Source organism: Micropterus salmoides, unplaced genomic scaffold, assembly GCF_014851395.1.
Source record: "Micropterus salmoides isolate LMB-PRFRI ecotype aquatic unplaced genomic scaffold, ASM1485139v1 Ms_hic_scaffold_3430, whole genome shotgun sequence".
Lineage (NCBI taxonomy): Eukaryota > Metazoa > Chordata > Actinopteri > Centrarchiformes > Centrarchidae > Micropterus > Micropterus salmoides.
In genome coordinates, this window is record NW_024042741.1 from 14,449 (window position 1) to 41,587 (window position 27,139).

Here is a 27,139-nt window from a genome sequence, read left to right on the forward strand (position 1 = left end):
GCACATGGAATAGCCGGCTTTATGGAAAGTTTCTCAGGCCAATATTTTTGCAGGTTTTGCACAGCTCAGCGGGCTGAAACTCAGGTTAAAGAAGTAAAATCAGGTGAATTTATTCCCAGAAACAAAGAGCTTCATGAAGCTAATGTAAATACTGTGCAGGCAAAAGGAGGTAGGTTTTTTGGTGTGAAAAAAGCGTATATTTTCACAGAGAGACTTGCTTATTTCTCTGTCACATCAGGGTATCCCCCTGATGTTGTCCATGATATTTTGAGGTTATAGTCCCAGTTGAGCTTGCACAGTGCTTTGGTGTACTTATTTCCAAGAAGTTGTTTACGCTACGACCTCAATAAGCGCATTAAAAACTTCCAATACAAGTGGGGTGACAAAAAAAATCGCCCTCATTTGGTGCCACATAATTTTGTATGTCACAAAAAAAATTGTTGGCAATGTACACGAAAATTGGTGCTTGTTAAGGTTATTACCATTTATGATAGGGCAGTTGATCCCCGAAGATGAGCCAGCTTGGAAAGTGTCTGTGAAGAGTCTTTTGTAGAGATTGTTGTTGCACCTGTGCACTGTGAGGAGTCTGTGGCATATTTAGAGTTTAAAATCTCTGAGCACAGACAGAGATACAAAGAAGTATTTCCAGATCAGGGACTCCTGCCAAAACATCACTATCTGGAGCATTATCCAGAAATGATAAAGCTGTTCGGCCCCATTGTGATGTTTTGGACCATGCGTTTTGAGGCCAAGAGGTTGTCAGACACACAAAGTGTTTCAAGAACATTACACTGTCCTTGGCAAATAAGCACCAGCTGATGATTGGCTATCACATGCACACAAGGAGTTATGAGAGATCAGCCTTTGATGTGACTCATGTCTCAACAATTCCAGTAGATGTCATGAAAGAGGACATAGCACTTCATCTAACTCAGAAATACCCTGATCTCACAATAGTTACGCTAGCCCAGAGTGTGTCAACAATGGCATAGAATATAGAAATGGAATGATTATTGTGCATGGATCAGTTGGTGGACTGCCAGAATTTGCAGAGGTGCTTCGAATGTGCATATTGGAAGACACACTGATCTGATATGCAGAAAATTATCTTCATAGTATACGGAGTACCTCAGAGCATTCGAACTCCAGTCATCTTCACCAAGAGAGATTGTGTTGGCTGAGTTAAGTGAACTGACAACTATCCCCTGGTTGACTACAAGTGTGGTACCCTCCGAATGGTCACCCTTAAAAGATACATACACATTTCTGGTAATTCTTAATTTTGTATTTGACTTTGACTGAATGTCTTTATGGGAATGTGAGTAAACATGAAACACAGAATATAAGTGAGTGGGTATGGATGGTTTAAAATCAAAATCATGATTAATTGAACACTTTATCTTGATTATGATTAATAAACAATTATTTTCAATTTATTTTGACAAGCTTTGTATTGTAAATATGCTAAATTTTTTGCCGGTATTTATTTGTATCGATTCACAGATGTCAAAGAAATTGATTATCTAAATGTTTATTGATATGGTAATGTTGACGTGCACATAACAACATAAGACCTATTCCCCCTGTATTTGGCGCATTGCCGCTTCTGAATTATGACAGCCCCTACTAAACTTTGACACAATTATTAATATTAATGTGCTGCTAATGATTTTCACTCGCTTGGCTGGCTTCCTCTCCTCATACTTGAAAAGACATCTACATGACAAGAGCTGTTATAAGAGCAGCAAAGTTAACGATAGGTCTTTTAAAGACAGTACAATCTTTGTGCGTAGTGAGAGTGTAGGTGAGACTGAGCGGCATAAAGTGACAGTGAAAGTTAAGCTAAGTTGTCAGTCTGGCAGTAAACATATAGAGTAGGTCACACTTTGTTTGTTCGTTAATAAGACGTTTTAATCATTTTCTTCTTCTGCTTTTCTGCAGAATAACCAATTGACCAGCATGGCTACTTCAGCAGTGCTTTGTATCATCCTAGGAGAAAATGACTCTTCAAAAGTAACCCTGCCTTTGGGGAATACCAGGCTCTGTTGAGGAACTTAAAAGTGAGATAAAGAGACAATGTGAGGTGTCAGGAGACATAAGGACCCTGATTTTGACGAGTTTATAAACCTAACATCAACGTCAGACATTCAAAACAAGGCTATACTCAGTATAAGTACCTTTTCTACAAGTAGCTCTTGCCTTTCTGCATGGGCATCCAGCCTGGACAATTCCATGTCATCTGTGGACACTGACATTCTCTCATCTTCTGAGTCGTCTTAATCTACATCCCTCAGATGTGAGCCATGGCCAGACATCTTCTGTGCCTGAGTTTGTCTATGATGTAGAGATCCAACTCCAGCGTGCAAATACTGACTTTCAAAGAAACGGTACTCTCTACAGTCCTAGTCCAAGAATGAAATCCGACATTCTTGAATGTTTGGCTTCTCAAATCATCAAATATATATCTTATCCTTCAAGTGCTGAATTTGATGCAGTAGCTGAGGCACTAGTGAAGAAGCACCCATGTTTAAGGTAGCAAGGTTCTGTCACTGGTTTCTATGGGTGGAAGATTAGTTTGAAATATAAAATGGCAAACTACCGCACTAAGCTGCGAAACATTGGATGTACAGAGGTGAATGTCAGTTCCTTCAAGCGTAAACAGAGTGGTCCACGCACAACTCCAAATCAAGTGAAGAAACCCAGAAGAGCGGAGGTGAACTACTGTCCAGACTATCCAGCAGGGCAAACCAAAGAAGCTGGCACTATTGTCTGAGGCTGGCACTATTGTCTGAGGTGAAAAAGTACAACAACCAACAGGTGGTTAAGGAGAAGATGGAGAGGACATTTGCTTACCGACGGCATAAGCTGATTGTAGACAAGCCTTTCATTGCAGATTTCAAAAGAAGGTGGCCAGCTCTCTTTTCTGAGTGTGAGGTCAGTCAATATGTAATGTGTTGATAACTAAATCAGTTTTTTTTTTTTTAAGGCGATAAGATTTTAATTGTAATTATCAACTTATTCCAATGCACTTTGAAATGTCGTTTTCAATTTAATGCAGTTGAAGTAAAATATTGTGGTAAACATGAAATGACCTTAGCTGCCATGAAAATGATAACTTAGGGGGAAATTATAATTTATAAAGGACATCCCCAGTTTGGACAAGGGATACTGTATTGGTTAATAGTTCAGAATGACCCACACTACATGCTAATGTAATGAAATTCATCAGGAAGTAAAAAGTACATTTGAGTGGATAATTCCTTTCCTATTTTCATTAACCCATAATGTGTTGCTTTGTACCACAAAACATTTGTCGATTTTAAACTGTCATTGTCAAATGTTTGTAGGTGGATGCAGAGTTTGCCCGCATCACCACTGCCCCACTGAGATCTAGGTTCATGCAGCAGCTAGATCACCACTCCGCCAGGCTGATGAGAGTTTTCCAAAGGAAAGGAGGAGCCCCCGGACGAAAAATAAGGAATATCATGGCAGACTTGGACAAGGTGTGCTTTTCTTACAAATGTCTGTTCATCAAGAAAATGTTTTTATTAGTTCAATTTATTTTATTTACTGTTATTGTGCAATTGTATTACTTCTGTATGCAAGAAACATTATAAAAGGCATGTTGTTGATGGAGGACATTATTATTAGGGGTGGGAATCTCTTTTGATTCCGATTCAGAGGGCAGCGATTAGATTATAAAACGATTATCGATGCATCTTGATGCATCATTTTTTCTAGGATCCCTGGATAATTACTAAGCATTTAATTTGCGCATTAAAATCCAAAATAAACATCTCCTAATAAGATTAAAAGGACTAATTTGCATCCCTAATTGACTTTATTAACCTCATCATGGTCCGTCATTTCATTAACAACCAGCTGTCAGACTCTAATAATTATCAGGATCTACAGTATGTTTACAGTACAGAGCTGTACACCAGTTTAGTCTAAACTTATACCAGATGTTCTCAACCCTTGACTAGAAGGTTAGTTAGTAATGACATACAGCTGATAATTAATATTACTTCGTTACTAATTTAGCTAACTAAGTTACATACATAAATAAATAATTTTAGCGCCTTTCACAGGACCCAAGGACGCTTTACACATAGTTACAGTGACAGAACAACAAAAAGTCATTCAGAAGTGAATGCCTTGGTAAAGAGCTGGGTTTTTAGTAGATTTTTTAAAAGTGTCCAGACAGGGAGCATATGGGATCTCTGTGGGGATGAGATCCAGAGGGTGGGCGCTGTGACGCTGAAGGTTCTGTCCCCAAATGTCTGGAGTCTGGGGGACAGAAAATAAGCCCTTGTACAGGGGAGACGTTAGCTAGCGCTAACAGCCTTCACTATTCCAGCCGTTGAGGAAACTGCAGACTTTTATTAACACTGTGACCTACACTGCACATTTACTGCCAGACAGAAACTTAATTCTCCACTAATGGTCTGTCACCGTCATGTTCTGCCCTCGCTCTCTCTCACTCGCTCAGCCTCACACATAAGATACACAGAGAACAGCCGCGTGTCGAGTATCACCGTGCTCGCAGTGTGCAAGTTAAAATCAATACAGGCTGTTGTGTGCGCTCCACAGACGGTCCGGGCGCTGCACTTTCGCGAGTTCTGCCTTTTGCGTTCCGTCAACATTACGTTATTAATTAATGTTTAATCATCGATTTTTAGACATTTTTTAAAATCGATTCATAATCTTCCACGTGCGTCGCGATGCAGCTAAGAATCGAGTATTTCTCCAGCCCCTAATTATTATTCAGACAGCTGTTTACACAGCTACTGTAATATACTGTATATCTTGCATTATAATACATTATTATTTGCAAAATATAAGTAATTACCACTAGTAATTGTAAAACACTTGATTACAAGTGCTTCTTGTGGTATAAGAACATGTATCCCCCACATTAATGCACAATTTGGTGATGGGGCAGTGGATAAGACACATGCCTTTGGTGTGAATTACCCACTCTGACCCGTCCATCAATGTGCCCCCGAGCAAGATTAACCCCTCATTGCTCCAGAGGCGTGCGACCTCTGACATATATAGCAATTGTAAGTTGCTTTGGATAAAAGCTGCACAATACAAAAATATTATAACCCCCCTTACACATTGTTCTTTGCTTCAGAATGACGCCATTGAAACAAGAAGAGCCTGCATACTGAAAGCATTAATTGTTTACCTCAACGAAGACCCTGGAAACCTCATTACTGAGTACCTTGTAAGTATTTTGACCTCTGCTTATTTTATTTATTTTGAAGTATTTCCTATGTGGCATAAAACATTGCTTCAGTGTTTATATTTAGATGGTTTTGTTCATAATTTGAAATGGTGTTTGCAAAAATTCTCTTCAAATCAAATTGCTATATATGCTATTTATTGGAAAACATTAGTGTTGGATTTGTGCAGGTCCCTTAAGTTTCTATTAGATTTCTTTGCTAATTGAGCACTTTTAAAATATGTAGTGGTAAATTATTTCAAGCCTGATGTCTTACTTTGTGCCAGAGTCCAATTGTTCTTTTTATAGGATTTGTTGACAATATGAATAATATAGAAATCACCTTACCCCCTTGGGTTAGATGTAGCAACTGAGGTAGATTAATTGGGCCCCATTTTCTATTTATTTACTCTGTGATCATTGTAAAATATTGTGAATTAGATGGAAAATTTTGATTTCTAAGGTGATAGAAGTCAGTCAGTCAATTATTTTAAACTGAGGCAGATGACCAGGTTGGTATATGGTGCTACATTGTTAATAAATGAAATTTTTCACACAACCAAAGTAATTTGATTTGTATTTACTTAACTACACTGTGTGGAAATTGTTGACATAATATGGTTTAGTAAGTTCACTTAAAATGAATAGCATTATAACAATGAAAACCAGTTAAGTAAAACAAAATCAAATGGTTGCGACACTAATTTAAGTCAGTTAAGCTCGAACTGCAAAGTATAATTTAGTTGGTCTTACTAAATACAGTTGAGTAAGGGAGATCCAACAGTTTAGTTACATTTACATAAGTGAGTTGAGTCAGTACAATGAAACATCTTTACTTTGGCATTAGTCAACAAAGTAAACCAAAATAAACAGCATTTTGTTGGTCAGTTTAGTTAGTTGGACACTGACCTATTATTTAAATCCAAGTTGTCAAGATATTGTTGGAATTGCCTAATACAGTAATGTTGGTTGCACATAAGTTAGTTACTGCCATCTTACTAATATTGTTAAATTATATCTAACACAACTCAGCTTAGTGGAAATTGTTGACATAACTGGATTAAGTAAATCCAAAAAATTATTTTTTTGAGTGTGGTAACTGTCAAGATTAGTTTATTTCTTAGTCACTACCACTAGCTTAAGAGCTTTAGCCTATATGATATTACGTTTTTTCTCAGTCGCTTTGGTGCATTTCTCGAATCATCCTTAACATTTGCAAAACAGTAAGTGCATTTCTCGAAACAGGTAGTGCAAACGGCACAACACAGTGGATTACCTGCAAAAGCCCATAACTTGCTCAAAATCCTTAGTCATTGAACTTGACAGTGCCATCAGAACGACAAGTCCTTGTGTCTTGTTTATGAACAAGCAAGTCAAAATGTTTAGCCATCTTGTCAATATAACAGTGTACTCTGTAAGTATTTTCTGATGTACATTTTGGCTAAGATTTTGGTGACAATGATTGAAAATGCACAAGGCTGCACTTTTTTTGTATAGCATATATCACTTTCACCAGTAGAAAGTTATACATTGCAGGAGAGAGGACAGGAATCACAGCTATGCTTTTACTGTTCATACTGTAATTTGTTGACAGAGCATGTCATTGTAAGAAGAAAAGAAAGAGGGATACACCCCTTTGGCTGACGTTCCAGTCTGTTGTATCACAGATTCTCTTCCACATTACAACAGATATCTTCATCAATTCAGGACACATTTACATTGTGATGTTGTTGTGGTCTATTCTTACTTTGTTTATGGTCCTTATTTCGTTTAGCTACAGTATATACTTGTAGGCAAAGGATATGAATAAAGTATTTTAACTTTGATTTTTGATAATGTGTTCAACCATTTTGCATGTAGTGACTAATGCAATGAACTTATGCCTAGATGTTTTGGGGGGTAAGATTATTCAACAGCAACATTAAAAAAAAAAAAAAAAAAAAAAGATTATTCAACAGACTGGTATAATTCATTGTGATCAGCAGGACATAAGCAATTGATAATGTAGGAAACAGCAGACAATTGTACATAATCATTTGCATAATCAGTGTGTCAAGTCATTTGCAATTTATTCAAAAATTTTATGATGTGCACAAGTGACGAGATGATGTAGAGGTTTAACAATTAGTTTTGAGAATTTCAATTCTGATCTGAGAAATGCACCAAAGCGACTGAGAAAAACTGTAACACTACATAAATTAGCCTAGCGGCTAATGGACTTTTACTCTCTTCATAGCTTAACTTACATGTATTATTCATAATATTTCTTACTCACCGCTGGTTAAGTCACTGCATCTCCCGACACAACACCACGGTTGAATTTTCATCCTGAATGGCGTTTTTGTTGAAACAGCAGCTGAAAACAGCTGAGCTGCTCTGTGTGGGAGAATTTATCGTAAATACTCGAATAGGGGTCACTCCATAAAACTTCCAGTGCTGGAATTTTTCACCATGAGAAGATAAACAGGGAAGTTGAGATAAAAGCTGGTATGCTGTCAGGGAAGTGTGTGTGTGTGCAGTAATTGTAGTTCAGTTTTAGTAATACTCACATAGTGATTTCATTAATAGACATGTCACCAACTACTTATATTACAATTTCCTTTAAGTATGAGGCCACAAAACCATTCATAAGACAAGTGATTATTTTTTAACAAAACTTTAATTTTTCTATATTACAACATGTACAAATACAGAAATATACAGAAACATATAAAAACAGTATTATATAATGCTCTTACAACTGAGCTGATACCAGTATTGCATAATGACATTTGTTTTAATTGTCAGCAGTTTTATTAAAGCAACTTCAAACAGGAGTTCACTGAGTTATAAAACTGGAAAACACACAAAGCTGAGATAGAAAATTGCTTGCTGCAGCGGGGCTCCACCATCTCTGCAGCACCAACTCTATATCTGCGCTTGCGAGGTCTTGATGTGAACCATTTGTGCTTTATTCCTGCAATGAGAATTGATAAACTTATACTTTCAGCTACGCTCTTGTGAATACATTTCACAGCCTGTAGAAGTATCATGTGTGTTAGTTACTTTCCACAATTTCTACCTTCTAACACTTGCTAAAAAACTTACCTTAAAAGGTCGACATAGTTCATCACCCAGTTCAAAGCAGGATTGGTGCAGGCTTTACCCTTCTTTGTGTGGAAACTATAGGTTCAAAGGAAAGAACCAAATTTACATTTATGATAGACACCAACGTTATGCCTTATATCTGTATTTTTTTCTCTGGATGAGAAGGAGGAGATTAATATCATTTTATTGATACTCACATGATGGCATTGATGGGACAAAGCTCTGTAATGGTCTGGACTGAGTACCCCTTGATTGCCCGAAATGGTATTTTGGTTGTCATGTAACTTCGACAACATCCATGATAAACTGTGAAACAAGAGAAAATATGATCTGATTAGATACAGGAAAAGAAACAAGAAAAGCAAAGGGAGAGTAATACATCTGTGCATCACTGTCTGATTATTGTGGATGCATGAAACTTAAATCAAAGAATCAATCAATCAATCAATCAAAAAGAAAGAGATGGAGGCAGACTTAAGAGAGTGAACCCAGTACTTACCCGCAGATGTGCTTGTAGACAGCAGACAAAAGGTGAAGAGAGTGATCACCGTCACTGTAGCTTTGATTGACACCATGTCTTCCTCCGTGTGACTCTGAGCTGAGCTGTTGTCTCACTTGTCCTCAGGTGGAGTTAGAGAGGTTGTGATGACAAGCTGTCGATGACAGTGGCCTTATATATCCTTCAGTGAAACTGGAAACTTCCACTCAGAAAAGATTAAATCTGCCCACAAAAGTGTTGCAACACAACAGAAAACTCCCTTCACCTCCCCAACGAAAGAACAAAGGGAAGATAAGAGAGGAGGTATATCAGGATAATGGTACACTGACTTGATGTGGGCTGCAACAAGTAGGTTGCTTTGAGGTTGTACAGGGCTTCTTTTCTAGGTCAGAGGAACCTTTGCTATGTATGTATAATCATGTATGAAAGGGAAATAGTATATGGGGAGGACTGAAATAGGTCAATATGGTTAATGTCTTTCTTAATTGTTCATCATGAACTTTCCAGCAAAACCACACCATGTTTGAAGTACATAACTTTTCACTCACTTCCTGCAACGTGCACTTTTCATATTATGTCACAACATTTTAAGGCAAGGTATTTCTATTTAAAAGCACTTTTCAGACATAGAGGTAGATTCAAGGTGCTGTCCAGATAAGTTAGACACAACACAAACAATGTATGTATGCCTATATAGTGTCTAGTTCATGTTGTAAATCAGGCTTGTGGTCCTGATTACATAAACTGCACAGTACATTTTTCCAATATGATAAAAAAGAAAGCTTCACATTTTTCAAGTCTATCTTACATTAAAACAATGCTCTCTGTAATTGTCTCTCCTCTTCACACTAGTCATGAAGTGATCCCTTTCCAGTGCGACTCAAATGTAAGCGATGGGGGCCAAAATCCACAGTACTCATTCATCTGAAGTTGATATGAGGCTTCAGCCGTCTGAGTTAGCCTTTTTTGTCTTTCAGTGGACATGGGAGTATTGCTTTAAAACTGACTGCAACAATGTGAACCTATCATTTAATGAAAGGGATATTTTAGGAAACCAGGTTTCTGTGAGAACAAGACACCAAGTGACACCTACTCACAGAAAGAAGTGAGAGAATTAACAACCCAGCCCACTCCAAAGCAGTGAGAAGAGCTAAGAAATATACAGAAATGCACAAATCTATCATGTGAAATAGTGCAAGGTCCTTTAGGCCCCTTTGCTCACAAACAGGAGTTGATTGGCTTTCACTGTACGGTTTTTAAGGTACAGTATGGCTACAAGCATAACTTTCCCTGATTGATATACAAGAGTCAGACCTGTAATTGGCCTTTTTAACAGCAGACATTTTGACTTGTCATAGTAGGAAAAGGTGTCAGTAGTAATATGGTTCTGTTCGATAGTGAGAGAGTTGATCAGCATGCACGATAGATAAATAGATAGATAGATAGATAGATAGATAGATAGATAGATAGATAGATAGATAGAGATAGAGTGATATAGAGATTGATTAAACCTACATAAAAACAGCAGCTGTACAATATCTATTTTTGTTGTTCAGAATGATTATTGCAAACTGTATGAAAGATTTCTTGTATTTCTGGGTCAGGGCAACGTTATATCGTCTGCCTGATGGCAGTTAATGGAAAGAGTGGTGGAGGGGGTGAGATCATCTGTGATCAGGGTGGCTTTCCTGATCTCAGAGCGGTGGTCCAGTTCAGATAAGGAGGTTTGTGGTGAGCCGATTATCACTACAGTGGTTTAAATGGCCACCAGGATCAGCCATCACTGATTTTAATATTTACACCTTCTTAATGTGACATGTCGAAATGTTTTCTGTGAAAAAAGCTTTTTAAAATGACAAAACAAGGACTTTGTCTTTGTCTCAATGACTGTATAAAATTTTTAGTTTGTGCTATAATTCAAAATGTGCTGAACTGACTCTCATTTGTCACTACTTTTGCTTGGTATCAGTGATTGAGAAATTATAAAATTAGCGTAATTACACAATAACAAACTGTCTTAACAAACAAAGTGTCTTTTCTACATTGTCTCATAATGTATGTATGCAACAACAAGGTCAGCAGGATGTTATGTTGTGAATTATGGTTTGGGGTTGCTGTCTCGCTATTGTATTGTTTCTGGTTCTCAGTTCTCTCTTGAAAAATAGATGCCATTCGTAATGAGACTACCTTATTAACAGTGGTGTAAGAAGTATTCAGAAATTGTACTTAAGGGAAAGTAGCAATACCACAACATAAAAATGCTAGCATTGCATTCAAAAAAAGTAAAACAATTTTTTAAAAGCATTATCAGCATAGTTATGTAAAGTGAAGGTAAAAGTGCTCATTATACAGGTGAACAGCTCACGTTGGTGTTGTCTTATTGTATATTATATTAGTATCACTGATGCATGTCTCTGAAAGCGGCATTTTAACATTGGAAAGCACGGGTGCATCTAGTAGCTGATTTGTGCACACCTTAATTGAGTTTTCTACAAATGTTATGGTTGGTGGATATGTGCAAATTTCAACCACTTTCGATACAGTTGAGTGGTGTAATTTATGAAAATATATCAGATTTTATAAACTGATCAGGTCTTTGTCAGCATGACATCATTCCAAGATCTTTTTTAAAGGTAAGTGGCACATGCATGTGTCTTGATTCTTCTGTACCAACCCGGGAGGGGATTTTGTACAACAATTGTGGGTAAAAGTACTCCGTATGTCACACTTCCCGCCTGACCCAAATATGCAATGTTGGTACTTCCAGCTAGTTCCTTGGTCTGTAGTGGGAGATTAACCAGAGTATTTAAACTTCACAGCCAGATAAACTTTATCAATTCATCCCTTTTGAGAGTCCAGATCAGAAAACTGATTCACTGCTGAGGAGAAGCTGTGTGAGGATGGCAAAGCTTACTGTGTGTGTCTCCGTAATACTGGTGCTGCTGGTGGCGCTGGGTGAAAGCAGTAAGTATGGCTTCAGCAGATATTTACTGTACAGCATCTCTCAAATATTATTGGTTTAGGAGAACACGCAAGTTGTTGTCTGTATTTCTTTAATTACAGAACTGTTTTCACATTAAAGTGTCTCCTTGAATATGTAACTTCTTCCTCTTGATTTTTATTGACATGTTTGTAATGTCTCCTGTTCAAAGGTCCCATGAGGCTTTGCTGCACACAGTACCAAGACCATCCAATCCCAGTGAAAGTGCTGAAATACTACAGAATCCAGGAGGTCACAGAAGCCTGCAACATCAAGGCCGTAATGTAAGAAAATACAAATCAATGGATCTGGGGAAAAAGAAAAGAAATGTCAGCTCTGCTGTTGTAGTATTGTTTTAACGTCTTCCTTTGTCTTAATACAGTTTCAAGACAGTGAGAAACAGACTTCTCTGTGCCAATCCTGACACAAAGTGGGTGCAAAAAGCCATGAACTCTGTACCACAGTAAGTTAATTTCTCTTTACTAAACACAGAACAGGCATCAATATTGAGTCACAATGCAACAATCGTATTTGAATCAATTTAATATTTTCTTTGTTCTCTTTCTAAATAGAAAACTTTGAGCAGCAGATCACCTGAGGAAATCAACTTAAAGGCTCAAAGACACATGAGATGAATTTAATATATTAAAATAAATGAATCCTCTATTTTTAGTATTACTTTCAATGTATTTCTTCAAATATATTAATTTAGTGCCAATAAATGGAATATTTTATTAATAAGGTACTGTTTCTCTGTTTATCTGTATAACTAACTGGATCTGATGCTTTTGTAGGAATGATTTTATTTCAATTTCTGTACAGCCAAGCTACAAAGGTTTGCTGAAGTAAACAAGTATTACTAGCTTGTAAATCTAACAAGAATCTGTGTAAACCTGCTTGGAACTCTTTAATACAGTCTTTCACTGAGTCAAGTTGATTTTGATATGCATTTTCTTTTAACAATGTGGACAGTTTATACATCAAGTATTGAGTTTGTGGTTGCCGTCAATTAATGGACTTCTGGGCCTACTAGGTCTCTGACATACAGGCCTGACTGGATATCAAAATCTCAAACATATGTCACTTCCTGGTACATCTTGGTAACACAGGCCATGCCTCCTAAACCCGCTAAAGCAATCCTTTAATGATTCACTGGTCACAGTGAGTGCACTCTCCTGGTTAGGTCTGGCAGAGAGAATACAAAGACATGTTACCTCATCAGCAAGAAAAACTTGATCATCATCATTTTAAGTACGATAAGCTGGTCATCATGCCCTATATTATATTTCTATAATAAAAAGATTTTGTCCTATTCTTAACTTTTATGCTGTTTGTTAAATGTGTCCAAATATAACACTAGATCTTTGCTATTAAGTCCACCAAAGAATGGTTTGGTGTTGGCTCACCTAAACATATGCAACCCTCAGGAACAATGTTAAAAAGATTGCCAGAGTCTGCTTATTAGACAACATTCATGTTTTGGCACTGTCCGAAACAAACCTGGACACTGCTTTCAATGTCTCTGAGATGGCAGTTTTGGATATGGGCAGTGAAGAAGAGATAGGGACAAGTATGGTGGCAAAGATGCACTTTATGTTCAGGAACACATTTCAGTTGTGCTATTGAAGGATATTATGAGTACTGACATTGAAAAAATTATGAGTAATGAGTTCTGTTCACCTTCCATACTATATTCTAGTTCGTTGTTGTAGACGACCCAGGTTGTGACAACCTGCAAGAATTTCTACAACCACTGACGGTGTTAATACTTGACTATATTTTCACTGACATACATGAGCTGTGTTCACAAGTAGTGGGATGCAGTGACCATAATTTGATTGTTTTAACTAGAAAGACTAAAATGCCTAAGTACAGAGTTAGGATTGTTTACCACAGGTCATGGAAAAGATTTTATGCTGACTCATTTGGGAAGGATGTTAAAGATTTAAAGTGGTCTGTAGTATATCAGGAAAATGATTGACGATTGATTGGAAAAAAAGTGTTACAACCCAGCTCGTTAGGACAACTGAATTTAGGTTAAAGTCAAATGTTAAATGATTTGTCTCAAGAAAACACAACAAAAGGAGGCTATATAGGTACTGACAAAAAAAAGGAAACAAAAAGGAGGTATTGTCCAAAGACAGCTCCAAAGGAGTGCCACTCACACTATGTGATTTACAAGGGTTCTAACTGACGGAAGCCGCTTAGGCAGGCAACCGACAGAAACAGGTAAATGCCAACACTCAAGAAATTCACTATTAACAGTGGTACACAACCAACAATGAGGCAAACTGATCAATGGCTCACAGTCACCTCGAGCTGCAGAGACACAAACTATTTGTAGGCCAGCTGGTGTTGATTGGCGAGTCCTGGTTGGCAGGTTCGGTCGGATCTTCGACCACACCAATCACAGACGCCAGCAAACAGCAACCAGGAAGTGGGCGGTCCCAGGTCCAGAGGAACTAATACTCAACAGGGACTCACAGCTGGAATTTGCATACCATTCAGAGAACTCCAGAACACAACTATTACTCTAAGGCAGCCAGCGGCGACCGTAACAAAAGTCATGGACAAATTAGTTACATTACTTGCTCCATATTTTTATTAAATGATTACTCAGGGGGACCTGTTTGGAGCTATGGAAAGAGTCTAAAATCACACTTTTATCCAAAGATGGAAAAGCAGGTTTTACTGGCTCAAATTGTTAACCTCTTAGTCCAGAGTTCTCTCTGAGCATGATACTTGAAAGGATATGTTTTAATCAAATATATATATATATAATATTATTTTAGTAAAATTAAGCACAGCATGCTTATAGACCAGGGCACTCTACAAGCACTGCATTACACATGACTGATCAATGGTTAACATACATGGATGACGGGAAACTGGTTGGGGCTGTGCTCTTGGATTTTACTGCAGCTTTTGATGATAGTGACCAGAGTATTCTTAATGCTGAGATGCTAAAATGTTGTGGTTTTTCACATTTAGCTCTTGTTTGGATGAAAATTTTCCTCTTTGGCAGAACACATCAAGTGTTTCTCAATGGCAGTTTTTCTGATGCAAAATTAACATATTTTGGTGTTCCACAAGGGAGTTGCTTGAGGCCACTTATATTTTTTTTATAAATTATTTGCCATATGTTGTTAAAAATGCATATGTAGTTATGTGTGCTGGTGAATCAGCCTCGTTTTGTGTGTCACTAACATTATCATTTATACAACATTTATCATTATAAGGTTGTACAACAAAATGAAAGTTTGTTGTCCCTCCATGCTACACACACAACAGATAATTAAATTAATATTTGAATAGGGTAGCATATCAAATAAATAAAAAATAGTATAGGCCTATACAGTTATTTATATAAATAGGCTACATGTAGCCTATACACCCAGGAAATATGTAATTCAGCAGTGCATTTTTGGAATTTGCATCATTGAGAACAACAGTAACAGTAAACTGCAATAAGGTAGTGTTGACAATATGGTTTTCTTCTTCACATAAAAAGTTTGACATTTGGTAAGAGTGTCCATCCACTTGAAGGACAAAGCATCAATCGTCAACATAAACACAGAGTCTGATCCTCCTCTCATCTTGCCAGAGTCTTGTGCTCTGACAGCTCAGAACTGAGTGCTTGATGCAAGATGTTGAGGGGGCAAGTCTCTGTAAAGATCTAGGCACAAGAGTCTCTGATGTCCGGTTGTTTGGCCAGCCTGAGTACCATTTCAGACATTAGTCAGGAGCAGCCATAAGTCCAAGCTGGGCCAGCATCCCCTCTGGTTGATCTGGCTGGGGGGATCGTCTCAAGGTCCACTGCTCTTTAATCCCAACATCGTGTGTATTTCATTTTGTTTAGTTTTCACGGCATGCTTGACGACATGAATGTCCGAATAAATGCCTGAAACCAAAGGAACGCCTTATGTTCATGATTTAAACTGGAGGGCAGCTACAGTGAGAACTAATCCTGCTGGACATGAGTTTCAGATAAGACTATCTTCGATCAGATAAGACTGTGCATACACCATAACCTAAGCAAGTGGCAAAGGGAGTTCTGGAGCATCGTGTGATTAAGTTTACAAGCAGTAACACATTTAAAATAAGTTAAATGTAATGTGTTGTGATTGCTAAAGCCTTCAGGGTTAAGCTAACCTCATGGCCAAAGATTGGACCTAAGGACTGCATAGAACTAAGTGTTCTCAGACCTCCTTCGAGGCTGTTAAGCAGCAATGTCCCAGATTAAGAGTCCTTAAAGTCCTAAATGACTGTGACGAAAATCAGAGAATGCTCACCAAGCCTCCTGATTGGTTAACAGCCAGATGGAACAGAACGGTCATTGAGATAGAAGAAGCAACCAAGACATTCCCTAGCTTCAGTCAGTTTGTTGAGTTTATTACAAAGGAAGCTAAGATAGCTTGTAATCCGGTGACTTCTCTTCACGCTCTGAAGTCTAGTGATGGTGACAAGGTGAAGATGCCAAAGACTAGAAGTGTTGGGGCAAAAGTGCTGGTAGTCAGCTCTGAAGAGAACCAAGACAGTGAAGGGTGTGTTTTTTGTGAGAAGTTAAACCATGGCATTCACACATGTCGAAAGTTCATGGACAAGTCAGTCGCAGAACAAGTTTGTGCAAATGAAAAAATTGTGTTTTGGCTGTTTGAAATAAGGACACCATTCAAAAAACTGTGAAGAGAAGTGTCTGCGATGCATGTAAAAGGAAGCACCCAACCTGTTTACAAGAAGACCGTGTCAAGGAGGACAAAAAGAAAGAGCAACAAGATGACGAATGAAAGGAGAGTGGGAAACACTCAAAGGAAAGAGAAAGGACAGAGTCTAAACAAACCAATGAAATATCAAAGGAAGCAACATCTAACAGAGTGGTGCAAGACAGAAACACCAACTACAAATCTACAGTTATTTCAGTGCGAGTAACCCAGAAAATGAAATTCTCGTATATATGCACTTTTGGATAACCAAAGCGACACCACCTTTGTCTTGCAAGAGAAGGCAGAAACTCTGAACACACAGAAGGAGCCTGTGCAATTAAAGCTGTCTACATTGTCATCCAGAAGTACAGTTATTCCAAGTCAGAAGTTAACTGGGCTATGGGTGAGGGGTTTTTACTCATGAAAGAAAATCTCTCCCAGTGACCTACTCCAGGGAGTTTATTCCTGCCAACCTAAGTCATCTTCCTACTCCCAAAACAGCAAGAGCATGACCTCACCTAGAGCAGAGATCGCTCCTTTAATCGAATGTGACATTGGTCTGCTCATAGGTTACAACTGTTCTCAAGCCCTGCTACATAGAGAAGTTGTGTCAGGCAAAGACAATGAGCCATTTGCTCAAAAAACAAATCTTGATTGGAGCATAGTTGGCTGTGTCAATCCCTGTGTTGACTATGGAGATGCAACTGAAAGCAGCCACAGGATTATTGTGAGACAAGTGACACCTTTTCTTCAGTCGCCTGCTAACGAAAGAACTGTAGAGGATGCTCACTTCTCTCAAGAGGATCTGCACTTCATATCAATAATGGAGGAAGGAATCAAAATAAAGGCCTTTGCCATTTAAGGAAGACAGGCCAAGTCTGCCAGACAATGGGAAATTTGTGAACCATTTCAAGTGTGAAAGAGATTTGAGAAAGACAAGCAATACCATAGGGATTACATAGCTTTCATGAGTGAAACAATAACTCGTGGAGATGCCGAGAAGGTTCCAGAAGACGAGGTTGACAAGAGTCCTGTATGGTACATCCCTCCACACGGGGTGTATCATGCACAGAAACCAGGAAAGATACGATTCGTGTTCGACTGTTCTGCAAAGTTTCAAGGCGTGTCATTGAATGACCATCTGCTTACCGGGCCAGAATTGACAAATACTTTGATAGGTGTTCTCTGTCGGTTTCGCAAAGATCCTGTAGCAATAATGTGTGTTACTGAACACATGTTCCATCAATTTCATGTGAGCAGAAGACCAAGACTATTTGAGATTTCTCTGGTGGGACCATGGAGACTTTCAATCCCAGCCATCAGTTTATTGGATGAGAGTACACTTACCTACCACAAGGGTTCAAAGACGTCCAAGGATATGAACTCCATCACTTCTCAGATGCAAGTGTCACAGGGTATGGAGAATGTACTTACCTGAGAGAAATCAGTGCATCAGGACAAATTCTTTAGTCATGGGCAAGGCAAGAGTGGCCCCCACAAAGGTAACTACAGTGCCAAGACTTAAGCTGTCAGCAGCTGTTGTTGCGTGGCCTACTCAGAAAGGAGTTGTAAATAGAAAGTATCCAGGAATACTTTTGGACGGACTCAAGGGTCGTCCTTGGATATGTCAACAACGCTAGACGTTTTCATGTATTTCTGGCGAACCGCATTCAGCGCATCAAAGAAAGTACCAGTCCCAGTCAGTGGAGATACTTGACCTCTGAAGAAAATCCTGCAGACTACGCTTCAAAAGGCCTCAAAGCATAAGAGCTCACTGCTTCCAATCGGTTTACTGGTCCAGACATTCTTTGGTGTGACGAACATACACGCTACACATCGGCTTCCATAGACCTTCAGATGACTGTACTTCGTCATTGGTAATATGTTTCAGCAATAGTAGTTGCAAGAAAATTACAGATTTATACAAAAAAAGTCCAGTGTGCACTGGTAATCTGTTGGTGCTATGTCCACAAAAAAATTGTATGATGATAGCCAACCCCTTTGGGGAAGTTAATGGGGATCCAAATAAAGAATAAACAGTGTATGCTTTAAGAGGGAGGAGATTAACATCATTTTATGGATACTCACATGATGGCATTGATAGGACACAACTCTGTGAGGGTCAGGGTCTGAGTAGCCTTGCACTAAATCCATGATAAACTGTGAAACAAGGGAAAAGATGATCTGATCAGATACTAGAAAAGAAATAGAAAAGCAAATAGAGAGAAATATGTCTTGTGACAAACAATCAAAAAGAAAGAGATTAAATATATATATATATTATATCTCCTTAAAGTGGAGATTTCCACATGGAAAAGATTAAATCTGCAGAAGTATTACACCACTACAGAAAACTCCCTTCACTTCCTCAGTTAAAGAACAAGGGGAAGAAGGGGACACACACACACTAGTGGCAAGGTCATTCACCTGTGAGAGAAAGAAGAAGAAGAAGTAACAACGTGGGAATATACAAAGGTGCAGTGGTTCTCTCTGTGACTCTCACTATGCACATAATACTGTTAACAACAGAATATGTTTAATCAAAATGAATGATTCAAAATCAGGTTGGACTCGAGTTTAGAGAGGATAATGGTACACTGACTTCATGTGGGCTGCAACAAGTAGGTTGCTTTGAGGTTGTACAGGGCTTCTTTTCTAGGTCAGAGGAACCTTTGCTATGTATGTATAACCATGTATGAAAGGGAAATAGTATATGGGGAGGACTGAAATAGGTCAATATGGTTAATGTCTTTCTTAATTGTTCATCATGAACTTTACAGCAAAACCACACCATGTTTGAAGCATATAACTTTTCACTGCAATGTGCACTTTTCATATTAAGTCACAACTTTATAACTACATTATAATTCTAACATTATAACTCAACTTAACTATTGACTCTTGTACTCAACTGTGAGAAAAATCATCTCCTGTGTTGATGATAATGACTTTTCATTAACCCTCAGAAGGGGGCAGGAACCCAAATTTCTTCCCATTGTCCAAAATGTATTTAGGACATCATATATACTGTATATATGCCTTTGTAGTTTTTAGTTCTTGTCTTAAATCAGACTTGTGGCCCTGATTAGATAAACTGGACAGTGAGGCAACTTTGACCCGAGGTGGTATGAAGGAAAGGTTCACATTTTTCAAGTCTAGTTGGTATGAGGCTTCAGCAGTTTGAGTTAGTCAAATGAATCTGTTTTTTTTGTTTTTCAATGTACATTTTGGAATGGGAGTATTGACACTGAAGGAGTTAAATGGAGTTCAACCGTCGCTGATTTTATTATTTACACCTTCCTATTGAAAAAGGTGTTAATACGACTGAAACAAGGACTTTGTCTTTGTCTCAGTGACGGTTTAAAATGAGGTCCTTAAGAAATGTGTTGCATTGTAATGAAAAGTAAATAATTATAATAAAATTAAAAAAAATAAAATATTTATTTTGTAGGTTTTGTGCTTATAACGTGTTTGAATTGACTCTCATTTATCACTATTTTTGCTTGGTGGCAACGATTGGCAAATTATAAAATCAGTATAATTATACAGTGACAAACAGCATGTGGTCATCTTAACAAACAAAGTGTCTTTTCTACATTGTCTCATAATGTTGTATGTATGCAACAACAAGGTCAGCAGGATGTTATGTTGTGAAGGATGGTTCGGGGATGCTGTCTCGCTATTGTATTGTTTCTTGTTCTCAGGTCTCTCTTGAAAAATAGATGCATTCACAATGAGACTACCTTATTAACAGTGGTGTAAGAAGTATTCAGAAATTGTACTTAAATAAAAGCAGCAATACCACAACATAAAAATACTATACGAAAAGTCAAAGAACTGCAAAATGTTATAAAAGCAAAACTATTTTAAAAAGTGTTATCAGCATAGTTATCAAAGATTAAATTGCTCATTATGCAGGTAAACAGCTCCTGTCAGTGTTATATTACTGTGTGTTATATTATTATATTATCATGCCGGATTAGTTAGTGTGAAAGCAGCATTTTAATGTTGTAAAGCACGGGTGTGTCTAGTAGTTGGTGGAATAGTGCCACACCTGAATCCAGTTTTCTACAAATGTTATGGCTGGTGTAGGTGTTGCAAATTTTCAACAATTTATATACAGTTAGGTAGTTTAATTTATTAAAATACATCATATTTTATAAACCGATCAGATGTTTTGTGTGAAGTAACTAGAAGCTATATCGCTCAAAGAAATGAAGTGGATTAAAAAAACAATACAATATTTCCCTCTGAAATGTGGAAGGATTAAATAGCATAAATTTGAAGTGGTCAAGTAAAGTACAAATACCTCAATTGTGTACGGAAGTTCAGTATTGGAGTGAATGTACATTTCATCACTGCTTATTAAATTAAGTTGAATAAATAATACTAATAGTATTTGAAAAGTATTCATTGTGTTTAACAGTGTTTACATTCAAGGAATGGACAATTGCTGTTTGATAGTATTCTTCGTCAGCATGACCTCATTCCAGGATCTTTTTTAAAGGTAAGTGGCACATGCGTGTGTCTTGATTCCCCTGTACCAACCCGGGAGGGGATTTTGTACAACAATTGTGGGTAAAAGTACTCCGTATGTCACACTTCCCGCCTGACCCAAATATGCAACGTTGGTATTTCCAGCTAGTTTGTTGGTCTGTGTGGGAGATTAACCAGAGTATTTAAACTTCACAGCCAGATAAACTTTATCAATTCATCCCTTTTGAGAGTCCAGATCAGAAAACTGATTTACTGCTGAGGAGAAGCTGTGTGAGGATGGCAAAGCTTACTGTGTGTGTCTCCGTAATACTGGTGCTGCTGGTGGCGCTGGGTGAAAGCAGTAAGTATGGCTTCAGCAGATATTTACTGTACAGCATCTCTCAAATATTTGGTTTAGGAGAACACGCAAGTTGTTGTCTGTATTTCTTTAATTACAGAACTGTTTTCACATTAAAGTGTCTCCTTGAATATGTAACTTGGCCTCTTGATTTTTATTGACATGTTTGTAATGTCTCCTGTTTAAAGGTCCCATGAGGCTTTGCTGCACACAGTACCAAGACCATCCAATCCCAGTGAAAGTGCTGAAATACTACAGAATCCAGGAGGTCACAGAAGCCTGCAACATCAAGGCCGTAATGTAAGAAAATACAAATCAATGGATCTGGGAAAAAAAGAAGAGAAATGTCAGCTCTGCTGTTGTAGTATTGTTTTAACGTCTTCCTTTGTCTTAATACAGTTTCAAGACAGTGAGAAATAGACTTCTCTGTGCCAATCCTGACACAAAGTGGGTGCAAAAAGCCATGAACTCTGTACCACAGTAAGTTAATTTCTCTTTGCTAAACACAGAACAGGCATCAATATTGAGTCACAATGCAACAATCGTATTTGAATCAATTTAATATTTTCTTTGTTCTCTTTCTAAATAGAAAACTTTGAGCAGCAGATCACCTGAGGAAACTTAAAGACACACGAGATGAATTTAATATATTAAAATAAATGAATCCTCTATTTTTGTATTACTTTCAATGTATTTCTTCAAATATATTAATTTAATGCCAATAAATAATTTTTTTATTAATAAGTTGCTGTTTCTGTGTTTATCTGTATAACTAACTGGATCTGGAGCTTTTATAGGAATTATTTTATTACAATTTCTGTACAGCCAAGCTTCAAAAGTTTGCTGAAGTAAACAAGTATTACCAGTAAAGTGTACTCAAGGATCCTTGTGTTTCCAATTTGGAGATTTTAATGCTTTTCAATCATCTGTAGAAGGAAAGGAAGACAGGAGGAAAGAGAAGAAGGAAAAACAGAAGAAATTAAGCAGGGACTAATAGATACAGGGAAAACTTAATAAAGGAAGGAAAGTGGGGAAGTAAAATTAGTCTTATGAATACTAGTATGAACACTATTTGACTAAATGCACTCTCAGTTGCCCATACGCGTGGGAGCCATTATACATAAGGGGGACATGTCCCCTCCACATTTCGAAATCAATGTTTAGTCCCCCTCACTTTTTTCGGCTCATAGCCAGGCGGTTTGAGTGACTAGTTAATCAATCAATCACACACTCCGCATCAGACACGATTAAACAGTTGAAACGCGGACAAAAATCATGTAGGCCTATAAAAACATGCGACACAACGCAAATGCTGAAAAGTTAAGGGAGAAAAAAAAAGAGTTCGCTCGAGGCAGGTGCAGCAAAGTATAATATTACGTTTCTTTTGTGCTGTTCTTTTTGTACCTGAAGACAGCAGTGGGGACGCCTGCTGCAGGGTGGGTAGTGACTGCAAAATAAATAAATAAAAAAGTAATTGGCACCTTTTCACGATCTTTTTTTAAAACTGTAGCCTACTTTTACTATTTACTCCAGTATTTTCTTTGGGCCAGTAATCTACTTTTACTTTCGCTACATTTTCCATTCATACCTTCATAACTTCACCAGTCTGTAATCGGCAATAGGCTTTGTTAACCGAATGAGCTGTCAGCCAGGCTGTGTGCGCGCAGTTATGCAGAAGAACGCCAGGTCTCCTTTGTGGTACAGAGACCAAGCAGTTATCACAGATATGAATGAGCTGGGCAGATGTAAACATTTATAAAATCAGGCAAATACCTTTTCAGTTTAAGGCTTTATTGTTCTACTGAAACAACTGAAATCCAATGAGCCACACCATGGCACTGGTGGTCGTGTTGGAAAGCAGCCTGCGTCGCTCTTTGACAAGCTGACACCGGCACCTACTTTCCGTTAACGGCGCATTAAAGCGTATCTCTGCAGAGAAAACGTAAAATTCACACTGTAACATCTATATCGATGGCGTCTGTAGGCAGCTTACTTTAAAAAGGTGACAGTCTGTCTGAATCTAGCTTCTAAACAGTAACATGGATGACAAAGTGATCGACTACATGGTCAGTTATATAACATCGCCAGACTAACGTTATCACGAAATAAATGTTTGCTTTACGAGTGAAACTAAATGCTCGTCTTGTGTAGACATTCTCAATTGAGTGCAAACGTTTAGAAGTGCTAGCTTGCTCTACACAAACCTCGTTAATAAAACAATTCTAAAACGATAGATTAAACAATCCACATGGTATATTTTTCATTCACTTTCATGAAGTCGAAGTTTCTGTCGGGGATAACTACCTTGGCACGACACCTGTCCACCTAGCTAAAACAAAATGCAGTACTACTGCAGTCCTGCAATAAATTCCACCTTCATGAAGGTTTCAGTTTTTGTTGAAACTGTTTTACTGTATTTTGAACATTTAGACTCAACCCTCATGTGACAAAATGACTTAGTATCATCATGCAATACAATTCACACAACACCACAAACTGCATTCTCTAAAATTACCATAAATTAGAGTGCGCTACTTTTAGCTGGTCACTAACATGTGTGAGCATGGTGTGTAGTTCACGGTACGAACAGTAGGTAGCGGGAGTGTTCAGCAGCACAGGAAGGATTCACTCCATGAATGAGCTGCTAGATGTCCAAGCGGAAGAGACTTGCCGTGTTTTCATACTCACAAGATGTCATGTCTGGTTTGGGGTGTGACTGTTAGCCATAACGAAATCTTTAATCCTTTTGGATAAAAAAAAGACATATTGTGATTGGGGGTAGTTCTGAAAACATGGTAAGATGAAGCGACACGGAGATGCTAACCTCCATCTAACTGTGCATTACAAGCTAGCTGAAGCTAACGGTTAGCTGTTGTGTTGTTATGAAGCATAAAAGCTACGAGGGGAACGATGCTTATAAGAGGAAGGTAAGATACAGGAACGTAGAAGAGCCACAACATTACTTGCTAATGTTTCTAATATTACATTTTAGTTTGGAGACATCCAATCAGCGTTTCCTTTGTATATCTCTGTTATTACGGCTGTGTTAACAGTAATATATGAATGGGGCTTTTCACTAAAGGCGAATAACCACCAGTTATGTTTTCCAGAAAACACAATTTTTTACATACCTACAATAGTGTTAACATGTATACCCATTGTGACAATATATTCTACTGATATTTGTGGACTCATGAGGGAAAGTACATTTGTATTGTTTAATCTAAAGCCCCTTGAGGCGATTTGGGATTTGTGGTATTGGGCTATACGCATAAAATGAACTTTATTTGATTTGTTACATACAAATAACACACTTACCTCAGTATTCACAAAACAAATGAGAAAAAAGAGAGAAAACACTATGTAGTCACAGATAAACAGGGTTAAACATTCACCTCCCTACAGCTACAGCAAGGTGCAGCTTTCTGTTGTTACCTGTGACTGTATGACTATTTAAATGTAACTTTGGTTTGGTTTTTAGGTGTAGTACAAGTGTGAAATGGAGGCAGTGAGGATGGTCACAGCTGGCTGAGGTTCACGCACTGACCCCGCAGGTACAATCCAGGCTGAAAAGAAACAGAAGCCATGAAAGAAGAGTACAGGGCAGAGGGTGGAGGCCAGGCTCTGTTTGAGGACCCGGACTTCCCCTCTGACGACACGTCCCTGTTGTCTGACAGCTCCACGCCCATCGGCAGGCTGAAGGGAGACGTCACTTGGCGACGCCCACAGGTCAGGCTTTCTGTCAAGGGTAAATGGGAAATGCCCCGGTGACTTCCTTGTACATTTGTTTTGTCATGAGGTAAAGTTTATAAATGCTGTTGATAAGCTCGTGAATTTTTGGCATCACCTCTCACTGGTTGACCTGTTGAAGAATTTCCCCTATCAGGTGGTTGATCTGATAACGAAAGTGCCTACAGGTCCAAAGTTATTGTTCTGTATTTTACAAAAAGCAAATATATGTAATAAAAGACCAATATAATATTTTTTGTATGTTTTTATTTTATTTCTATGTCTATCATCTTACAAGCCGACAAAATTATAGTGTGATAAACAATATAGTGACCACCATGTTAGAATAAGACATTTCTGCACCTTATTTCTTTTGCACCCCAAAACTCAAATCCCAGTGTTATTGTGAGTCGTCTTTAATGTCTCAATCCTCCTTAATGTATATTTTACAACTCCAGGAGATCTGCCAGTCGCCAGCTTTCTTCCCTGACAACATCAACCTGGGTCACGCAAAGCAAGGCTTATTAGGAGACTGCTGGTTTCTCTGTGCCTGCACCGTCTTGCTAAAGAACAAACATCTACTCAACAAGGTAATGTAGCAGCTCTGGTTTTGAACACACTCTGGACAACTGAATTATGGGCCGGTGGTTAGACTAAGTTCCTGTCAATATCTACTGCATGTCCGGCACCGCTGCACTGACTTAGTCCATGACTCTCTGTAGGTGCTGCCTCCAGACCAGCCCAGTGGGGTGACAGCAGGTACAGGGGCTCCTTCCAGTTTTGTTTCTGGCAGCAGGGACACTGGACAGAGGTCACCATCGATGACCGTCTGCCCTGTATCAATTCCACTCTCTGCTTCTCACGCTGCCACTCCCCCACTGCCTTTTGGGTGGCCCTGTTGGAGAAGGCCTATGCTAAGTAAGTAACCTGTGGAAATTCCCTGTCTGGTCTCACTGTTTAACCTTTGAACTTTGATATAGATTAGATTTTCCTGGTGGTGCTTTTTGAATTTTTTGCTTATCTTGTAATGCATTCCAAACAACATTTTTAGTGAAGTTTGGAAATCCAATTTCTTGTTCCTTGTATCCTCTTCTAGGCTACATGGCTCATATGAGCGACTATGGGCAGGGCAGGTGGCCGAGGCCTTGGTGGATTTGACCGGGGGCCTGGCGGAGCGCTGGAACTTGGAAGACGGTGGGTCAGAGGAGGAGCAGAGACAAGAACAGGATAGCGACCAGGTCAGGAGGCGAAAGCTGGACCTGAACCTTCTGTATCCAGTGAAAGACCAGTGTGCGATAAGCTGCTCCACTCACAGCAGCCCCGGAGGTAAAAAAAAAGGGGGAAAAAAGCATTCTTGCCGATGCAAATGGTTTTGATCCTGTATCACATCTGATGACCTGCCTGTTGTAGGTGCCAGCGAACTGGGTCAGTACCATGCCATGACTGTCATGGAGTGGTTGAATGTGAAGACGGTGTCAGGGAGTGAAGTACTGCTGCTCAGGATCCGAAACCCCTGGGGAAGATGCTGCTGGGGAGGGGCCTGGATAGGAAAGTAGGCATGCATGTCACCTTATGTGAGTCTCCATTAGAGATGTGAGTGACCGCAAAAAGGAGTTTTGCGGAATCCAAATGTCCACCCTGCTGACTTCTGGACTGAAGTGCTAACCATAATCATATCAAGCCTGAAAGGCTGCTGTGCCTCAGTGGAATAAAAGTTTTATGAGACAGGTCTTCAGACCTCAGTAGTTGCCATGGATATGACCAGTACCGTGACAGTGTAATTTTATGTGGTCTCTCTGGAAGTCTGTAGAGCACTAAAGCACCTTGCAGACTTTACCAGAGTGTGTGGACATGTTTTAGTTAGTGCTGGCTGGGGATTCACTCAATCTACCTCTTTTTCTGCAGTGGAGCTGGTTGGAGCTCTGTCGATCCTGTTTCTGCTTTGGATCTACAAGCCAGGGTGGCCGAGGGCGAGTTCTGGTTGGATGAGACTGAATTCCTGTCCCAGTTTGATGATGTCACAGTGGGCTACCCCATCATGATGAGGGGCACCTAAAGAGCATCTATACTGGTGATT

At 38.7% G+C, this 27,139-nt stretch overlaps 4 protein-coding genes across 4 annotated transcripts; 3 read left to right on the plus strand and 1 right to left on the minus strand.

Annotated features, from left to right (window-relative positions):
• Positions 1–7,870: 7,870 nt before the first annotated feature.
• On the minus strand, positions 7,871–9,011 carry LOC119884429 (C-C motif chemokine 20-like). Its single transcript, XM_038694828.1, has 4 exons — positions 8,817–9,011; positions 8,515–8,623; positions 8,318–8,392; positions 7,871–8,186 (listed from the first exon to the last, which is right to left on the minus strand). Exons 1-4 carry the CDS (start codon positions 8,890–8,892, stop codon positions 8,138–8,140), a joined length of 309 nt encoding a protein of 102 aa, XP_038550756.1. The 5' UTR covers positions 8,893–9,011; the 3' UTR covers positions 7,871–8,137.
• A 2,598-nt stretch (positions 9,012–11,609) lies between these two features.
• LOC119884430 (C-C motif chemokine 20-like) lies at positions 11,610–12,809 on the plus strand. The gene is made up of 4 exons (XM_038694829.1): positions 11,610–11,780; positions 11,969–12,080; positions 12,179–12,259; positions 12,369–12,809. Exons 1-4 carry the CDS (start codon positions 11,717–11,719, stop codon positions 12,376–12,378), a joined length of 267 nt encoding a protein of 88 aa, XP_038550757.1. The 5' UTR covers positions 11,610–11,716; the 3' UTR covers positions 12,379–12,809.
• An 8,378-nt stretch (positions 12,810–21,187) lies between these two features.
• LOC119884427 (C-C motif chemokine 20-like) lies at positions 21,188–22,060 on the plus strand. The gene is made up of 4 exons (XM_038694826.1): positions 21,188–21,336; positions 21,522–21,633; positions 21,733–21,813; positions 21,923–22,060. The coding sequence occupies exons 1-4, from the start codon at positions 21,273–21,275 to the stop codon at positions 21,930–21,932; spliced, it is 267 nt and encodes an 88-aa protein (XP_038550754.1). The 5' UTR covers positions 21,188–21,272; the 3' UTR covers positions 21,933–22,060.
• Positions 22,061–24,818: 2,758 nt separating this feature from the next.
• Positions 24,819–27,133, plus strand: LOC119884428 (calpain-10-like; the record flags this gene model as incomplete). Its single annotated transcript, XM_038694827.1, is given in 8 exon segments — positions 24,819–25,062; positions 25,521–25,652; positions 25,785–25,803; positions 25,806–25,980; positions 26,159–26,388; positions 26,473–26,614; positions 26,968–27,098; positions 27,101–27,133. Coding segments are annotated over 8 exon segments (1,006 nt in total), but the record flags the coding sequence as incomplete, so codon positions are not given.
• Positions 27,134–27,139: the final 6 nt, after the last annotated feature.

What these genes read in the sequence shown, in the direction of transcription:
- LOC119884429 (XM_038694828.1), bottom strand. Translation starts at nt 8,892, where the DNA reads ATGGTGTCAATCAAAGCTACAGTGACGGTGATCACTCTCTTCACCTTT. An exon ending in GTCTACAAGCACATCTGCGG is followed by an intron (nt 8,624 to 8,816) that starts GTAAGTACTGGG and finishes CTTGTTTCACAG; the next exon opens with TTTATCATGGATGTTGTCGA. An exon ending in TGTCCCATCAATGCCATCAT is followed by an intron (nt 8,393 to 8,514) that starts GTGAGTATCAAT and finishes TTGAACCTATAG; the next exon opens with TTTCCACACAAAGAAGGGTA.
- LOC119884430 (XM_038694829.1), top strand. Translation starts at nt 11,717, where the DNA reads ATGGCAAAGCTTACTGTGTGTGTCTCCGTAATACTGGTGCTGCTGGTG. An exon ending in GGTGGCGCTGGGTGAAAGCA is followed by an intron (nt 11,781 to 11,968) that starts GTAAGTATGGCT and finishes TCCTGTTCAAAG; the next exon opens with GTCCCATGAGGCTTTGCTGC. An exon ending in TGCAACATCAAGGCCGTAAT is followed by an intron (nt 12,081 to 12,178) that starts GTAAGAAAATAC and finishes GTCTTAATACAG; the next exon opens with TTTCAAGACAGTGAGAAACA.
- LOC119884427 (XM_038694826.1), top strand. Translation starts at nt 21,273, where the DNA reads ATGGCAAAGCTTACTGTGTGTGTCTCCGTAATACTGGTGCTGCTGGTG. An exon ending in GGTGGCGCTGGGTGAAAGCA is followed by an intron (nt 21,337 to 21,521) that starts GTAAGTATGGCT and finishes TCCTGTTTAAAG; the next exon opens with GTCCCATGAGGCTTTGCTGC. An exon ending in TGCAACATCAAGGCCGTAAT is followed by an intron (nt 21,634 to 21,732) that starts GTAAGAAAATAC and finishes GTCTTAATACAG; the next exon opens with TTTCAAGACAGTGAGAAATA.